The sequence below is a fragment of the Condylura cristata genome, unplaced genomic scaffold (genome assembly GCF_000260355.1).
Source record: "Condylura cristata isolate star-nosed mole 26May11 unplaced genomic scaffold, ConCri1.0 scaffold00008, whole genome shotgun sequence".
Taxonomy (NCBI): Eukaryota; Metazoa; Chordata; class Mammalia; order Eulipotyphla; family Talpidae; genus Condylura; species Condylura cristata.
Window position 1 is genome coordinate 29,037,169 of NW_004567109.1, and position 18,284 is coordinate 29,055,452.

At 42.2% G+C, this 18,284-nt stretch overlaps 1 protein-coding gene across 1 annotated transcript in view; it reads left to right on the top strand.

Moving 5' to 3' along the window:
* FAM159A (family with sequence similarity 159, member A) overlaps positions 1-9,630 on the top strand; it is a 19,733-nt gene extending 10,103 nt beyond the window's left edge. The window contains exon 3 of the mRNA XM_004679489.2: positions 9,394-9,630. Coding sequence (XP_004679546.1) covers positions 9,394-9,620 — 227 coding nt within the window. The 3' untranslated portion in view covers positions 9,621-9,630. The remainder of the gene's footprint in view (positions 1-9,393) is intronic.
* The last annotated feature ends 8,654 nt before the right edge of the window (positions 9,631-18,284 follow it).

Sequence of the window (18,284 nt, forward strand, 5' to 3'; positions counted from 1 at the left end):
ATATATATATATATGTATATATATATATATATCTTTAGGGTATACCAGTGGTAGAGCATTTGACCGCAGAATATATAAGAATATTCATAATATATGTATATATTTTCACCTAAACACACACACACACTTTTAACATGTATGAGAAAAAAACATAGTCAACCCAAAGAACACACAAAAACCTCCTCAGCCTTACTAATACTCAAAGAGAATGCAACATACCTTTTCTTAAACAACACTATTGGCAAAATCCAAAAAGTGGATCACAGTAAGTGTGAGAAGGTTGGGTATAGGGAATGGAAACTTTCATACACTGCTAGTAAGAATATAAATTGATATAACTACTTTGTAGAGCAATTTGGCAATATTTATTGCCCCTTATAACTCGGTAATTTCATTTCCTATTTCTGCTGTAGAGAAATAGTTGCATTAGGAGACTTACCATTTTGATTTGTCCTATTGGGAACAAACTAAATGTTCATTAATAGAGGACACTGAGGCCCACAGTCACCTAGTGAGTGACAAAGCTAGCTCTCCTACTCTCCTTATTCCTGTGCTGTGAAAGAGGGTCCCTACTATGTGCCAGACATTATTTGAACTTTTATGTGTACTGTCTCATCTAATTTTCCCAACTGCCCCAGTTGAGGTAGGTGTTAGTATCACCAATTTTACAACTGGGTCTAAGAGAGTTTAGATGACTTGCACAAGTGATTATAGCTTATAAATTGTGGAGCTGGACTTTACATGTATCTATCTGCCTCCAAAGTCCTACTCTTTCTCTCTTCTTAGGCTGGATCTCTGGGGTGCTCCTGCTGTGCCCCGCTCCCCTCATTTTCACCCATCCTGCCTGTACCCCCCAACCTTTCTGACTCAAAGGGAATTTTGTTTCTCACTTGACCTCTGGTCAAAAATCACTCTATTTTTCACTGCTTTGTCACTAGCTGGATTTATTCCATCTCCAGGTTTGAGAAAGATTGTGTTGTTCTTTTTGCTTATTTTTAAGATGGAAAATGCATTTCCTGACCTTTTACTAAATGACAGCCTTTAGTGCTTTACTTTTTGCCCATACCCAGCTCTTAGTTCCCCGCCCCCTTCATTAAGTGCTGTTTTTTCCTCCCTCTGAGCCCACAGCATCAACCTAGGAGCATCTTGTCTCTACTTCTGCATGTTAGACAGTTTATAGGCCCACTATCTTATATTCGTTAGAATTTTTTTTTAAAGATTTATTTATGCATACAGAACTGGGGTACAAGCCAGAGGCTCAGGGGCAGCGAGAGGCTTCACCAGAGACAGAGTGGGGAGCAGAACAGGCAGATCAACAAAGTACACTGCTGAGGGGAGCAGCGGGCGGGTCAGGAGAGGTCTGCCGCGCCATGTGGTCACCTCCAGGGCAGGTGGGGATCGAACTCATGTGGAAGCGGCTTTAGATTCTCAGTGCTGTGCTTTAACCCGCTGCGCCACCAGGGAGGGCCTATTCGTTAGAATTTTATCCTTTACACAGACGTCCATTTCTCTTTTATTTCTTCTCCTTCAGTAGACCATGTAGAGGAATCATTAGCCTGATTTACAGCCGAGGAAACCAAAGCTCACCAAGAGAAGTGAACTGGCCAAGTCTACACAGCTAGTGAGCATGTGTTGCTGGGATGTCAACCTGAAGCAAGTGATCATTGCACTGTCCCTTGGGGTCCTGAGCTCTAGGTCTGGAGACATGGGCAGGGTGGGGAGTGCCTGGGCAAGAGCAGCATGGAAATGGAACAGAGTTCCTAGAAACAGGCTCTCTTTGCTGCCTAGGTGCTCTTTACTGTCCTGTCACACCCAGCCCTCAAACTTGGGATGCAACAAAGACCTTGGCTTCCTTACTCTGATACTTTGTGCGGAACCAGATTGATCAGGAGAGTAACTAAGCTTTCACTGTTGTAGGAACTATGCTAAAGACTATGCTAAAAAAACTTAAATATACCCATTAACCTTTAACCTTTTCAACTACTCTGTCAGGCTTACTGATCCTATTTTTCAGATGAGTTGGGTGAAGTAAGTGCAGAAGAGATATTCCATTCTAGATACAATTAATAAGAGATAAATTATGGAAAAAATTAAAGACAAGAATTTAGTTCTCATCCTCGCAGGACTTATAGAAATTAAGTCGGATGCTCTTATTGTAGAGATGGGGGTAGGGAGGCTGAGGCCTAGAAAGAGGTAGTTTGTGCCCAAGGTCACTCAGCCCATTGGTGGCGAGGGCTTTGCCTCCAAGACTAAGGGTCTTCCCTGCCACAGTTGCCCTTCCACTGCAAAGTAGTTTCCTTAGTGCCTCTCATCTTCCAGATAGGGCTCAGTTGTCTCAGATCCACCACTTTTTAATTAATCACATTTGGGGTCGTGGGGAGGTGGTAACTTGAACCAAACAGCTTCAGTGGTGAGTTATTTTGATTCATCTCTAAGCAAGAAAAGAATCTGATACCCGCTCTCCTGGCTGGTCACCACCATCTAAACCCTTATGGTTGAGGGCTCTGGGCAGTGGGGGAATTGGCCACAGAGGTCCTTGGAGAAATGTAGGAAGACACAGCGGTGCTGGGACATCAGAAAACCTAGCTTTAACCCTAGCATTGTCCCTCTCATTGTGTGAGAGTCACTTCTCTTGAGGCTTAATTTATGACATAAAATATGTACAGTAACACCTACTAAGAAAGCTGTGAAAACTGGAAATGATACTTATATAGGAGCTAATTAGTCTCTGACACAGTAGGCTTTTAACAATTGTTAGCTCATTTTAATTATTATCAGACACTTAAAGTTTTACATGTTGTTCTCCTCAAAGAGTCTGTTAAAATCTCAAAAGCACAAATCATGTCTTAAATGAGTTTGGCTCCCCAGCCTAGATCATAGTTCCTAGCCTACACCAAGGGTTCACTTTGTGGGAAGAGTCCAAGCTCTGACAGCAAGCAGAATGAAAAGTGAATCCTAGGTCCAACACTAAATAGCTGTGTCAATGTTGACTTTCTCTCTCCCGGCCTCAGTTAATTATCTATAATAGAATAAACCTTCCCCCTCCCCAGAACTGTTAAGAGACTTAGATAACATTCTCTTATCTGAGAGACTCTTGTACCAGCATGTTTTAGCCAAACATGAATCTTCTTATGTAAATACAAAATAGAAATCGGTATATTTGTCTTTATCACATTTGGGGTCCTTCCCCAAGTGCCTATTGGCTTGAAGAGCTAACGCCATTTCAAAGATGGGACCTCCTTCCCCTAGGTCTCAGGCACCATTGTGGGACTTTAACAACTTCCATTACATATTAGTCAAAGGAAGAGGCAGAAAGTCCTCCCCGGTGGTGCAACAAACAAGTTAAACCACAGCACTATGAAGCTATTCGCAACCACTGCAGCACAAGTTTGAGCCAGGACGGTGACCCACATGGCACAGCAGACCTCTCCTGGCCCGCCCACTGCTCCCCACAGCAGTGTATTTCAGTAGATCTGCCTGTTCTTTTCCCTGCTATGTCTCTGGTGAATCCTCTCACCCATTGCCCCCTCAGCCTAGGATCTCAGATCTCTGCAAGGTAATCATGAGGCAGAAGGAGGAGACTTTTGTGAAGAGCCAGAGACATACAACTGCCATTAGTGGGGAAGCCATAAGTAGACCGATGTTGATTCAATAAAAATAGGACTTTCTTACAATTAGACCTGAAATACTCTTGTAAAGAACACCCTAACCACTGGATTATATTTGTCTCATCAATTTTTAATAGTTTAAAAAAAAGGTACCCCCAAACCTGAAAGGCAATCAGGAAAAGGCTAAATGTGAGATTCAGATAAGGGGAGTCTTGCTCTGAATAGAAGCTTAAATTATATACTCCTGTACCAAATAAAATGCTTAAAAATATAAGCTTAAATAATAAAGAATCCCAAGGAATCTTTAAAACATACATATTTGAGTGGATACACAAAACACCTCCTAGAATCTCCTAGACAGCTAATAATTTTTGCATTTATTAAGATCAGCAACAAATATCAATTGTATTTATATAAAAAAGATCCTATTTATATATACAAAAATTGAAGACTAACATTAGAAATGCAAGAATTTATAGTCATTCCAAAAATAAGCAAATACGTAGATCTAAAGTTAAGAAAACATGTACAGGATCTGTGTGATTAAAAACTACAAAATGCAATAAAAATATGCAAATGTAAAACAATCCTATAAAAACCTGATAAAGATAAACAAAGAAGACCTAAATAACATATTCATGAATTGAAAATAGTTAAATAGCAAAGATAAAATTTATAGCAAATTTTCCATATATGTAGAAACATTGATTCTAAGATTTAAATGGAAAAACGATAGAAATAGAATAATTTTTCTGATATTGAAAAGATGTTTTAAAAATTGGAGGAAATAACATACTACTCAATTTTCAGATAATTATATAGCAATTGTAAACAAAGCAGTATGGTATTGGCGAAGGGTCAGATAAATAAATCAAGATAAACCCACATTATAAGTATGTTCAACAGATTTTTGATAATTTAATGGGGAAAATAGCTTTTTCAGTAAATGGTGTTGAAGTGATTAGGCTTCCATAGGGAAAAAATAAACTAAAATGATAACTAAATTGTTACCTAAACTTCATAGTATATATATAAATTAACTCAAAATAATTTATCAGTCTAAATTAGGCAAAGGATTCTTAGAAAAGACCAAAAGCATAATTTATACACACACATGAAAGATACATTACTCACTGGTCTTCATCTACATTCAGAAATTATGTGCCACTAAATACCCTAGGAAGAGGAAAAAAGCTGAGCCTCATACTGGAAAATAATATTCACAAATAGAATAAGGATTTTCATTCAGAACATGTAAAGGACCCTTTAAATTCAACATTAAGAAAGCATACAGTCCCATTACAAAATGAGTAAAGGATTTGAACAGAAACTTCCTGAAGAGGATATACAGATGGAAACAAGTAAATGAAAATGTGTTTCACTGTCTTTGACCATTAATGAATTGTGTATTCAAGCCAAAATGGGCTAGCAGGACACACATTTTTAGAATACTAAAGTGAAAAACACTGACAATTCCAAGTGGATATGGGGCATTGGGTCTTTTAGGCATTGCTGGTGTGAATAAAATGGTATAGCTACTCTGGAAGGTAATCTGTTATTTTCATAAAGTTAAACATAAACTTACTAAATATGTATTAATTTCTTTTTTTATAATATAATAGTTTATTTTTATATCATTTTGGGCCCTTTTCTATCACAGTTGAAATCCCATCATCAAATAACCCGTGTGTCATCCCCATAGTCCAGTGAACACCCCCCCTCATTGTTTATTCCATTCCCCACTCCACCCCAGTAAAGCGTCTCTGGTATATAGTTGTTCATTATTATTATTATTTTCTCCCCTGGTCCTTTATATTCCTGCTATGAGTGAAACCATCCAGTATTTTCCCTTTTCTTTCTGGCTTCTTTCTCTAAGCATGATCCCTTCCATTTCCATTCATGTTGCTGCAAAAGGCGTGTTTTATCTTTTTTGATTGCTGAGTAATATTCCATTGTGTATATGTATTAATTTCTTATGGATGCTGCAACAAATGACCACACATTGATGACTTAAAACAATAGAAACTTATTTTCTCACAGTTCTGGGGGCCAGAAATTCAAAATCAAAGGTTCTAGAGGGTGGATTTATTTTTTGTCTCTTCTAGCTTCTGATATCTGCCAGGATTAATTTTTACATGTTAATTTTATTTTTATTATAATACAAAGATCTTGTGTTTATTTATTTATTTTCCCCATACCTATTATGCCATGAAATCACAGGGAATGAGTCCCAGCAGCTCAGGCTCTTCTCCACTGGCTCTCACTAAGTGCGCTTCTCTGGACCGAGCAGGCAGGCAAAGTGCCTTTCTCTTCGGTGTTGTCTTTTTTCTGATCATTTTTCTTACACATGTTTCAGGAAGATACCTTGACTTTTGATGACTGAGCACATTTAATACGCTCAATAGGAACATTCCCTTGCAAAAAATCTTGTCCTTCACATGTTTACTACAATGCCAACCATTTGCAGAGTAACAGCAATGCTTCCAGTTTTGTTTTGTTTTTTTTAAATTTATTTATTTGTACATACAGAACTGGGGTACAGGCCAGAGGCTCAGGGGCAGCGAGAGGCTTCACCAGAGACAGAGTGGGGAGCAGAACAGGCAGATCGACGAAGTACACTGCTGAGGGGAGCAGCGGGCAGGTCAGGAGAGGTCTGCCATGCCATGTGGTCACCTCCAGGACAGGTGGGATTCGAACTCATGCAGAAGTGGCTTTAGCTTCTCAGTGCTGTGCTTTAACCCGCTGTGCCACCAGGGAGGGCCAGTGCTTCCAGTTTTGCCATGGAAAACATTTGTGGGGCATTTCTTTTTGAACAGTGTCTATCCCCTTGATGTCTACAGTATCAGCTTTCTTGTAGAGTCATATATATGCAGACAAAGGGACAAATCCATGTTTTCTAAAAGACAATTGTTTAGGCTGAGTCATTTTGGCAATTTACTGGAAGTTGGCGGTTCCCTAAAAATTTTTTTTTAATTTAATCATTAACATACAAAGTAACATTCACGGATTCGAGAGATAAGGACCTGATATTTTGGAGGCCACCACTCAGTCCACAATATCATCGAAATTAGAAATCATACTCGTAGGTATTTATCTTAGAGAAATAAGAATGTATGTCATTTATACATTTGTCTATTTGGAATAGACAAAAACTGGAAACAACCCAGATGTCCTTTAGTGGGCAAATGGAATGTATTCAACCTTAAAAAGGAATAACTATTGATGCCCACAGCTCAAATAGATGTTAAGGGTATTGTGCAGAGTAAGAAAAGCAAATCTCATGAGGTTCTATACTATAGATCCACTTATGTAACTTCTGAAATGACAGAATTATTGTAATGGAGAACAGGGTAGTGGTTACCAGGAGTTAGGTTTAGGAGGAAGGTGTGACTATTCCTGAGTAATATGAAGAAATTCCATTGAGGTGATAGGACAGTTCTTTATCTGGGGTGTGGCAGTGGTAATGTTAATCTATACATGCAACAAACTTCCATAGCATTATACAACAAAAATAAAGTGCATGTAGAAACCAATAAAATTGATTAGGGTTGATAGTTTACTTAATCATATCACAGTCACTGTCAGTCTTCTGGTTTTGAAATTATTCTATGATTATGTAAAATGTTATCATTGGGGAAAGTAAGGGGCAGTGGACCCTGGGTATCTATTTTTGCAGCTTCTTACTAGAGTTAAATTATCTAACCTTAGAAAGTTCAAAATAAAACACATAAAAGGAAATGTTTTATTTTTGCAGGTGAGAAATCCAAAAGTAGGATAGACTCTAGTCTTGGTATAAAGAGAAATTCACAATGTCCCTGTACTAGTGGCTCCAGCCTGATTCTCTCAGTACTGTCCTCTGTCAGCTTTCTCCTCAGGCTGACTTTTCTCACTATGATAAATTGGCGGCCAGCAGTCCTTGGAATTACTGCAGTTTGTTCCCATTTAGCCAGAAGGACAAAAGGGTGCTATCATTTTTTTCAACCAGAAAATAAAACAACAAAGACCTGACTTCTACTCTGATTAGGCCACTGTAGCTCACATGTCCACTTCTAAATTAATCACTGTCCTGGGAAATACTAGGCACTGATGAGCCAGTCATAAAACATAGGAATGATATTACCTCAGTGACTTAGATCAGTTCTCATTCCTAGAGATGGGAGGGAGCCAATCACAGCCCCAAATAATTGCAATTACCAGGTGGGTAAAAGTGGAATGGATGTTAGGTAGCCAACCCCAAATTCTAGTATGGTTTCTTTCTTAGAACTCACTTTTCTGGCCCTCTCTGGTGGCACAACAGGTTAAGGCTCAGCACTACGAAGCTAACACAGCCACTGCAGCACAGGTTCAATCCCTGGCCCCGGAGGTGATCCACATGGTGTGGCAAAACTCTCCTGGCCCACCCACTGTTCCCCTCAGTAGTGTATTTCAGTATATCTGCCTGTTCTGCTCCCCACTCTGTCTCGGGTGAATCCTCTCACTCCCTACACCTCTGGCTTGTGCCCCAGTTCTGTATGTATAAATAAATAAATCTTTAAATAAAAAAAAAGAACTTAATTTCAGGGACACCATTTTTCCTGGATCTCCTCCACCAACAGGTTTTAAGGCATTGGCATTTTCTAGACAGAGAAGGCATAAAATGTCATTTCATCAGCAGAAACAACACAAGCAAAGACCCAGAGATGTAAAGAGAGAAATGGATCTATTTAAGTCACAATAAAAATTTGGCTCTGGCAGAGCATTGAGTTATTGGGGAAAGAGTAGCTGGTAACAAACCTTAATAGAAGGGGTGGGGCCAGTACCTGAAGAGTCTTGAAAACTCTCTCAAGAGTCACAGATAGTACGAAGACATTGAGGGCTCTTGAGAGAGAACGGTACATGGGCACACTTAAACTTAGAAAGAAAGATCTCTCTGGTTACTGCATGAAGGATGAACCTAATGGGGTCCAACAGGAGTCTTCCAGTGGTTTGGGCAGAAGATGAAAGCCTGACCTAAGATGGTGGCCTTGAGAATGGAGAGAAATGGATGGAGAGTAGATATGACAGGTGGTGATTCCGTAGCATCAGTAGGGCCTGGTAAATTGTTTGACTTTTAGAGGAGAGGGTATGAGAGAATCCACATGTCTGGCTTGAACACTTAATACACTTTTTATCCAAAAATGCAGGAATGTTCAAATATGTCACATGTGCCTGGCTAGAAAAAAGGAGATAGAACTGAGAAATGACCATGAGATGTAGTGACAAAAAGTTTTAAGCTAAGGAGGGGGTAGAAATCAATCCAACTGCTGCAGAATAAGTCACGAATGAAAAATGGAGAATAATACAGCTAAACTTCCTTTCAGGCTGAGCTATAAGAAGAGAAAAGATAAAGTCGATGAAGAGAATCATGGAGTCTATTCTTAAAGTGGAGAATGGTGCATGTTTTAAGATTTTCTAGCATTTCTGTGTAGACGTGGAGTAAGCTATTATCCTCACTGATAAAAAGGATTTTTCATAGTACCTACCTCATAGGTTTATATTTTAGGTCAAGACTTTATAACTCCTAATGATTGCTTTTACCTGTTTCCCCACTCAACTTTAAGTTCATGAGAAACATTGATAGCCCTTAGTCCATAATATAGCATACTGTTATTGTTAATAAATTTGGTAAACAAATGATGCTCTTAAGACTCTGAGCACAGTGCTGCCAAGGTAAGCACTTTGGGAAACTAGCCAGGGTGTGTGATATTGATGGGGAGGAAAGAGTTGCAGAAGGAAGCTCCATGCCTTTTAGCCTGTTGTTTTCCAGACCCTGAGGAGGCACCCCTTGATGAACAAATGGGGAACATGGGCAATTTTGTGGAGATGCCAGGAGTGAGAATGCTCCAGCAGAGTCACCCTTTCCTGAACCCACGACTATACTGCCAAGAGGAGCCGGCTGTGGACTCCAAACTCTTCCTCCAGCACTGCTTCATGGCCACAGTGACCGCTAGTGATATTCCGGGCAGCCCTGAGGAGACACTGTCCCCAATCTAGACCCATGTCGTCTGGGCCCCCAAACTTTCAATAAATATCTCTATACGATCTTCTTCAGGAGTCTCTTTTCTGTGAACAGTGAGGGTGGGGAATGATCAATGAGACTTGGGAGCATGAGGGAATAAATAAGGACTTTCCCAAGTACCTACTGTGGACTCCATACTGCCCTGGGGGGCCTAATGGAAGCCAAAGGGAGATTAGACATGAGTCTCAGGTAAAATGGGCAGCAAAAACTCCAAACAACCATAGGAATATGGAGGCATAGAAGAGTCCTTCACCTCACTTCTCAGGCCAGAGAACTCAGACTTGGTTTTTGTGTCACAAAACAGGTGTACTTAGGATACCCCAAGACCAAGAGGCAGGTGACTCCTGTCTCTCCAGGAGCTCTGCCCCACTCCTGGAATGAGTCCTTTCTCAAGGAACAGAAAGAGGAGTATAGTGTACAAGGCCCAGTCATGTTTAATAGCATTCCATTTCTCATATGTATGAAAGAGTGAATGAACAAGTGATTGAAGAAATGAATGCCCAGCACCATCTCCTCCTTTTGAACTCAGCCACCGTGTGGACTTGCTATAGTGCCTTAGTTTTCCCAGAGTCTCGGGTCCCTTGCTTAGTTGTTAACAAGTGTTTAATGAGGTGACAGTTAATACTCATTATAAACATGAAAGTGTTACCATGACAGACGTATTTATAGATGGCCTTTTCTAATATAAAATAGTGGTTAAGAGCAAGGACTCTGAAGTCAAGTACCTAGCTCAAATCCTATTGCTTCCCTTATTTGTTAGATAACATTTGTGCCTCAATTCTGTCACCCATACAAGAGGGGATAATATTTTGAAGAGGGTTAAATCACTTAGTCCATGCAAAGTACTTCAAACAGTGCTGACAAATGGAAAGCACAATGTTAGTTATTACTACTTTATTTATTTTTTAAGATTTATTTCTGCACAGAAGAAGCGAGGTACAGGCTAGAGGTACAAGGGGTAAGAGGATTCAATAGAGTTAGAGTGGGGAGCAGAACTGATGGATCCCCTGAAATACACTGCTGAAGGGAGCAGCAGGTGAGGTCTGCTGTGCCATGTGGGTCATCTCTGTGGCCTGAGATCAAACTTAGGCCATCACAGATGTAGTGCTGAGGCTTAACCCCCAGCTATTATTATTGATTTAAGTTTGAATATTGTTAAGCTCATTTCAAAGCATCTAAGACTGTCATTCTCTCTCTCAGCTATTGTCCTCATCTAAACTTTAACCAGGGTTTTAGGCTTTGCCTAAAAGGTAAGGATTAGAGAGACTCAGGAGCCCCTGAAATCAGCTCTTGACATTGACAGCTCTTGACATGGCCTGCTGCTGGATTTAGCAACAATGAAATGGTCACTCTTCTGTATCTATACATAGAACCTACGTCTGCCAAGGACATATAATGGGGTGGCCTGGCAGAGTGAGTCACCCAAAAAAGTACCCAGGGTAGGAGTCAGGAGACCTTGATTCTGGTCTTGCTTTATTTGTTGTCTAATGCATGCATATGTTTGTGTATTTCTTTTATTTTTAGCACTCTAAACTCAGCATCTTTGCCCATTTATTGTTCTTTCACTGCTTCTATTCTATGCCAGGACCTGTGTAGTTTACCAGAAACTCTAGAGCATTAACCACAGCTCCTGCTCCTCAAGGGTTTCATATGGAGGGTGAGGAAGTCACACACAAAAAATCTACAGGCCCAGTGATGGCCCTTCATGCAGCTTGAGGGGGGACTAAATGATGTCAGAGCTGAATCATCCAAGATGAGTCAAAGTTTCCAGGTGAAACAGGGTCAGGAGAAATTATGGTCAGAGTACAACCTGTTCAAAAACAGTGAGAGAGAGCCTTGCATAACCCAGGAACTGCAAATTATCTTTTGTAGAGAGAGCATAGGGTATTTATGTGTGTCGTGGGGGTGGGTGCAAGGCAGGAGGTTTAGTCACCGATGACTCTGTGTGACCTTTACAGGACAGATTCCATCTCTCTTCGGTATCTACATCAACAAGGTTCAATCTTTCGCTGAACCCTCTTTGGACTGGGCCTTCTGAGAAATTACAAGGAAGAACCTGATAAAAGCTTTGCCTCTAGACTGTTCATGCTCTGATAGGAGGAGAGGATCTGGAAATTCTGAAAACTCAAATGGTCATCGGTAGCCTAAGGCAGTGGTTCTCAAACATTAGGCCACATCAGAAGCAGCTGGAGGGCTTGTTAAAACACTGACTGCTGAGTCCCTTAGAGCATCTGATTCAGTAGGTCTGGAGTATGTCCCCAGAATTTGCATTTCTAACTAGTTTCAGGTGACTCCAGAATTTGCATTTCTAACTAGTTTCAGGTGATGCTGACCACCCTTTGAGCATAGCTTGCCAGGAAAAACAAAGAGGACCGGAGCTGGGGAGGTTAGGAGGAGACCTCACACTGAGTGGCTGGCTCTCTGGATCTGTTAAGTTTTCCCGAGCAGAAGCTGCTTGAAAGGGGTGGGGCTAGGTAGAAAGGAGAACTTGTGTGCTGCCTTTGCTCACCTAAACACCCTCCATATGAAACCCTTGAGGAGCAGGAGCTGTGGTCCCAGGCAGCTCCTCCCCTCCCCTTCACTTTCAGCTTCTGCCTTTTGAATTCAATTAATCCTCAGAGCTGGTTCTCGGTGCAGTTGGCTTATCTGAGCCCAGGGTTGGAAATAAACTGCCCACCCTGTGCAGTGGAGCCCCCTCCCCCAGGCGCTAGGAAGAAGGAAGCTGGGTGGGCTGACGCACAGACAGAAATAGTCTGAGCTCACCGCTGCTCCTAAGCTCTCACATCGACCGGCAATTATTTCTTGTAAATTGCTTTCCCGTTATGTTCAGAACATGTGTGTGTGCCTGCCTAAGAACAGACACTTGGAGGGCATGGGAAGGAGGTGGCTGGCCAGGGAGTGGGCTCCAGATGGAGGGGAGCACAAGTCTGACTCTTCAGCTGAGGATTAGAGAACAGCTGAGTCTTAGAACCTGCAAGTATTTAAATCTTTCGCTCACCTTTATAACTTTCCTGTCTCTATTCAGATATTCACATTTGTTTGTTCATTCAATTTTGATTGAGAATTCTGTCACATTCTGGGCTAAATGAAGGGCCACTACCTATCTTCAAGGAGTTCATGGCCATGGCGTCTGTAGGAGATTCCCTAACCCATCCAAAGTTTTCCTGAAGGAAGTGCCTAAATTAAGTCTTGCAGGACCCACTGACAGATAATAGGGAACAGTATTCAAGGCAGAGAGATTGGTAAATGCAAAGACCCAGAGCTAAGAGACAGCAGAGGATGATTTTAGGGAATAAGTAGTTCACTTTGGAGACACTAGAATCAAGGTGGGGAGTGTTGAGAGATGGAGTTGTGGGGATTAAGAGCCACATCCTGAAGCTGTTGGTATATGAAGGGCTTGATTTTATCCTGAAGGCAAGTGGAACCCACAGGAAAAGTTTGGGACCATGGAAAAGAGAGATCTCAGGCTATTGGGGGAAGAGTGACAGGTTAAATAGCCTCCCCAGAGTTACATCAAGGTGGGGAGTATTTTCCCATTCTTCCTTTCTGTGCCAACTTTGTGATGTTTTGACAATAGCAGTGAAAGAAGTAACTTTGTGTTACACTTAAGTCGAGACCTTAATAGACCTTGCAGTTTCCTCTATTGTCCCTTTAGAATGCAGTGTCCTATGCAAAGGAGAAGGGAATCATCTGTCCCCTTAAAGATTACCCAGGCAGAATGTGGCAAGCTCTCCACTGAGGCTCCTGGGGGCCACCAGCTCCCGGCTCACCTAGCAGATGACTGCAACTGTAACAGGTACAGGTTTCACAGACTCCGCCCCCACTCCAGATACTGGAACTACTAATCCCATCAATAACAAGGAGAAGCACGCTGGGACGTGAAGGCAGAGCTGAGTAGCCAGGTTGGGATAAAACTGGACATGTGGGTTCTGGGGGTCTCTTGGCCTGGTGGTTTGTGGCTGATCGTTTTGGCTCTTGCTTGGTTTTCAGCGTGCTGGTGGAGTCCAAGTCAGCAGAACTGGTAGGACAGTCTAGTTAACTTGTATTTCTCTCCATTTTTCCCTGGGCTATTCCTCTACCTTTCTCTTTATAAATAAATCCATTATTTAACCTTTTTGAGTGTGTCCATAATACGGTTGAATCGTAAGCGCGAGGGTGAAGACCCACAGACAGGCAATCCAATTCACATTGGGGTGCCCTGTAACATAACCAGACGTGTGACCCCAGGGGAGACCCACAGAAAACCACCAACTATGCCCAGCCCAAAGTGCCAGTGCACAATCATGAGCAATAAATAGTTATTGTTTAAGCCATATGTCTGGGGGCAGTCTGTTATACAACAGAGTACTAACACAGTTCTTTTCACATATTTTATCACAATGTGAACATGCCTGTCTGTTCCATTTGTCTGTGAGCTCCTCGTTACAGGAAAGAAACTATGTGTATTGAATATATTCTACTCGCCACTCCAGAGTGACTCTTTCTATATCTTGCTCTGAACTTTGAGGGAATAGTTTGTATGGGTTACCTTGCCCTTTTGATTCTAATAGAGAGGGGTTGGCCAATAGGAGCCTGAGCAGACATTACACTCCCCTGGCTTCTTCTCTGAAGGTTCATTACTACCTGGCTTCATGTCTCCACCAAGAGACTTAGCTCCTATCAGGCAGCCCTCACCGTAGCATTGTCGGAGATAAATTGCTCACAGACATGCCTTTTGGTCTAGGGTAGTGTCCTAATATTACTTGCCTGGATTATTACCCCAGTACTTCCCCTGCATGAACTAATCCCTTTTTTAAAATCTCTAATTTCCTGGGCCTCCCGGATGGTGCAAAGGGTTAAAGCACAGTGATATAAAGCTATCCATATTCACTGCAGCAAGAGTTAGATCCCCAGCCAGGGAGGTGACCCACATGGCGTGGCAGACCTCTCCTGTCCCACCCACTGCTCCCCTCAGCAGTGAGTTTTGATTCATCTACCTGTTCTGCACTTTGTCTCTGGTGAACCCTCTGATCCCTGTCACCTCTGGCCTGTATCCCCCGTCTGGTCTGGTTCTTGTAGGCATAAATAAAATACATCTTTTTTAAAATCTCAAATTTCCTAATTTGAGAATGTCATCTATTTTTCCTTGGCACCCTGGTTAATAGTGTCATATTCCTTAATATATCCCCAGCCACCAACTAGTTCAATATGATCAATATGCATGATTTGGTGAAGGAATAAAAATGCCAAGTTAGATTTAAACTTTGGGTAGAGAGACTTGGATCTGAACCTCAGCTCTGTGGCTTCCTATATGTGATATTGACAAATTTTTCCTCTCCTCTGAGCTTCAGTTTCCTTGTACATTAAATTTGGATAATAAGTACCAACACAGCAGGATTGCTGCTTAGATTATAAATAATGTTTGTAAAATGCTTGGTTCACAGTACATAATAAATATGACATTGGTGAGGCAGTAGGAAGATTTCATATCCATTTCCTGTTTGATTCTCACTACACCACTGTGAGGATCACTATCCCCTTATTTTTCCTAGCAAACTAAGACCAGGGAAGGTAACAAGCAGCCCAATGTCAGATATTGAACTGCAGGTAAAGTAAGAAAATTCAGTTCTCTGACCCTGAGTTCAGCGCTCTTTTTAACTTAACCAGCAGAGTAAGCTGTCTTACCAATAAACTCCAATATGCTAGCTGGAAAAAAAAAAAATACACCCAAGAGGGCCTTCTTAGAAGCCAGCAGGGATCACTTGCCCAACCCTCCTCTTCAACAGAACTTTTGAGTTTTTCCAAGGAAAGGTCTTGATCCAGCTGCCCGCCTCACTCACTATCCAGTAAAAACCTTGAAAATGAATCCTTCTTTCCTGAGGCTAGGGATGGGGCACATTTTGCGTGGCTGGGAAGTTCCAGGTCCTGCAAACAGTGCCAGTGCGTATCTAAGCCCTAGAGTTCTCTCTCTTAGCTAGACTGCTGGAGCACGCCAGCCCTCAGTAAGTGAGCCCTTTGCTGACCTACCTAGTAGGTGTTCTTTAAACCTCTTGGAACAAAGGAATCAATGGACCCATTTGCACAAATACTTATTTTCAGCCCATAAATACCAAATGTCCACTCCATTCCTCCTCACTTGTTGGGAGGGGAGGACCCAGAGCAGAATTCAACAATGCTACCGTGGCCTCACAGGCTGCTAGATAATCATCTTAGTGTTCACCCACCTCCTGTGTTTGCTAATAGCTTCTCTGAACACTGTGAGAGCTCCCTGGGGTCCCAGATCTATCCCTTTCAACTGTCTGAGACAGGAAGGGTCCCAGGACAAGAACCGGAGAGTTCTCAAGGGCAGAAGTTTACTGTTGCCATTTAAAAAATCAGTCTTGTAAACAAGAAGTTAAAAAACCTGATGATTATAGGCTTGGACACTTCTGCCACAAATTCCCTTGGTGCACCATTTTTATTGCTCAATTTCCCCCAGCCTGTGCATTCCTGAGCTATCTTTTTACAGCTCATCAAGTTGGCTATTACAGAAGAAAGGAGTTGCAGACCCAAAAGAGAGATGTTACAGATTTTGAGAGCAGACCAGTTCAAACTGGAGCTGCAGACACACAGGCCCCATGAAGTGCTAACTTTGGATATAGTCACAACCCCTCCGTGACTACTGAGCTGCACTGATTGGCGCTTACAAGTAGCAATAATAAATGGACCACACTGGGCAGACAAGTGGCCGTTTGCCAAGTCAGAGAAATCCTTGCTTTCTTAGCAAATAAAGTTTAGTTCCTATGTTCTCAAACCCCAGTCCTAAACCTATATAGACCCCTAGCCCCCTGAACTTTGGGGAATCTCTCATGCACAGAGAGGTCTCTCTGGATCCCTCTCCTTGCTCTTTTGCTAATTAACAGAGCTCACTCTTTGCCTGCCTTCATCGGTGACTGTGGAGTCTTCTTTTCAATCTTTACCAGAGGGTCTCAAAGCCCCTTTTCCCAGCTGGGAGGCGAGGCCCTTAGTTCATGCCTCTGTTTCCCAGCGAGGGGAGCAGTGGACAACCGTCATTATATCCTAGTTTATAACCCTGAGATGCTGAATGATGGCATGGGACTGTAGGGTCACAGGTCCTCTCCGTTGTCCAGTGACATTATACAGATGGGAAAACCAAGGTTCGCAGAAACAAGTTCCCTTCAGAAAGGGGGATTGATTCGACGTCAGGACAGCTGTGGTCAAATGTTCACCCTGCTAAGTGACTGGTCTTTCTGGTCCTGTTCCCCCACTCCGTAACAGAGGGCGGGGGGTTGGGGGTGAACGGGGACGGGACTATTTTTAGCGCAGAGAGCTCCAGCTCCGAGGAGACTTTTCTCCAGAGAGGAGACAGTTTTCTTTATGAAACCTTCATTTTCAAAACCGCCAGCTCCGGATTCCCAAACCCCGCCTTCTCCGCCGGCTGCAGTGCGTTACTATGGAGACCGTAAGCCCCAGGCAGCTCCCCGCTGTGGTCCACCCTTCCCCCTTCTCCATCTCCTAGCTGTTTCTCCCGTAGCTGCACATCTCCCCCAGGGCTGATAAACTCCCGAAATTCTCCAAGATCGGAATTATTACCGCCATTTGAAATCAGGGAAACTGAGACCCATAGAAGAGAGGGGATTTGCCCCACACGAGGAGCATTATTCTGTTACTGGCAGAATCCCAAGCCAAATTTCCTCCGTTGGCGCACCTGGCCTTCACTTCAACCACTGGTGCAGGAGTTAAGTGCGCGCCTATCCAGAAACGCTAATTTTCCCTTTTTTCTTTCTTTCTGCATTTTTCTTAGTTTAACTTCATATTCTAAGAAAATCAGAGCATGTTCTGACTAAACCTAGAGTGACTTGAAGTTCAGTCTTTACATTAGTGACTTTAAATCTATTTTTGGATATGTTGTTGAAGTCCTTTGTGAACTGAAAATAGTCACTGGATGATAAAACCTGCCAAAAAGCTATGGTAGAGTGTTCCCGCCCTGAGGATGCTGATGCAACAGATAATCTCACTTTGGAGCACTGATGTGCCAGAATACATATTTAAAAAGGTATACAATCATGTGGAATTTACACAACAATTGGGCACATTGTACCGACAGGCTCAAAGTGTTTCTACCACTCTAGAAGACAAAGATATCAAAATCTTGGCATATTTAAAATAGAATTTATCCTGCAAAGCTGAGCTCCAGCCCCAAATAGCATATTTTGATCTTTTTCACATTACTTAACCTGAAGATAGAATACCACCCACTCCCATGTGATGGCTGTAGAGATGTGAAATACTTTGGTGGCTGTGATGTGCTCAACAGAGGTCATTTGCTCTAAATCAAGATTGGAGAAGAATCTCCTAAAGTTTTCCCAAGGGCCTCCAATTGCCTAATTGTTCAAGTCTGACATTTTCTGTAATTAATGTATGTGATAGTAAAGGCCTATGACTCTAGAAGCCTGGGCCTGAGCCTAACCCCAGAATTCCATGAGTGTGACATTCTCTGAGTCTATACAAATGGGAAGGCAAGATCTGAAGGCCAGGCAGGGTAGAGATCCAGGTCAGCAGGAGGGTCCTAGGCCTAGGCCCTTGGGAAGAAACAGCTGTCCTTGCTAGCCATCATCTGGACTCACCCATGGTACCATGGCCTAATTCCCATCAGACCT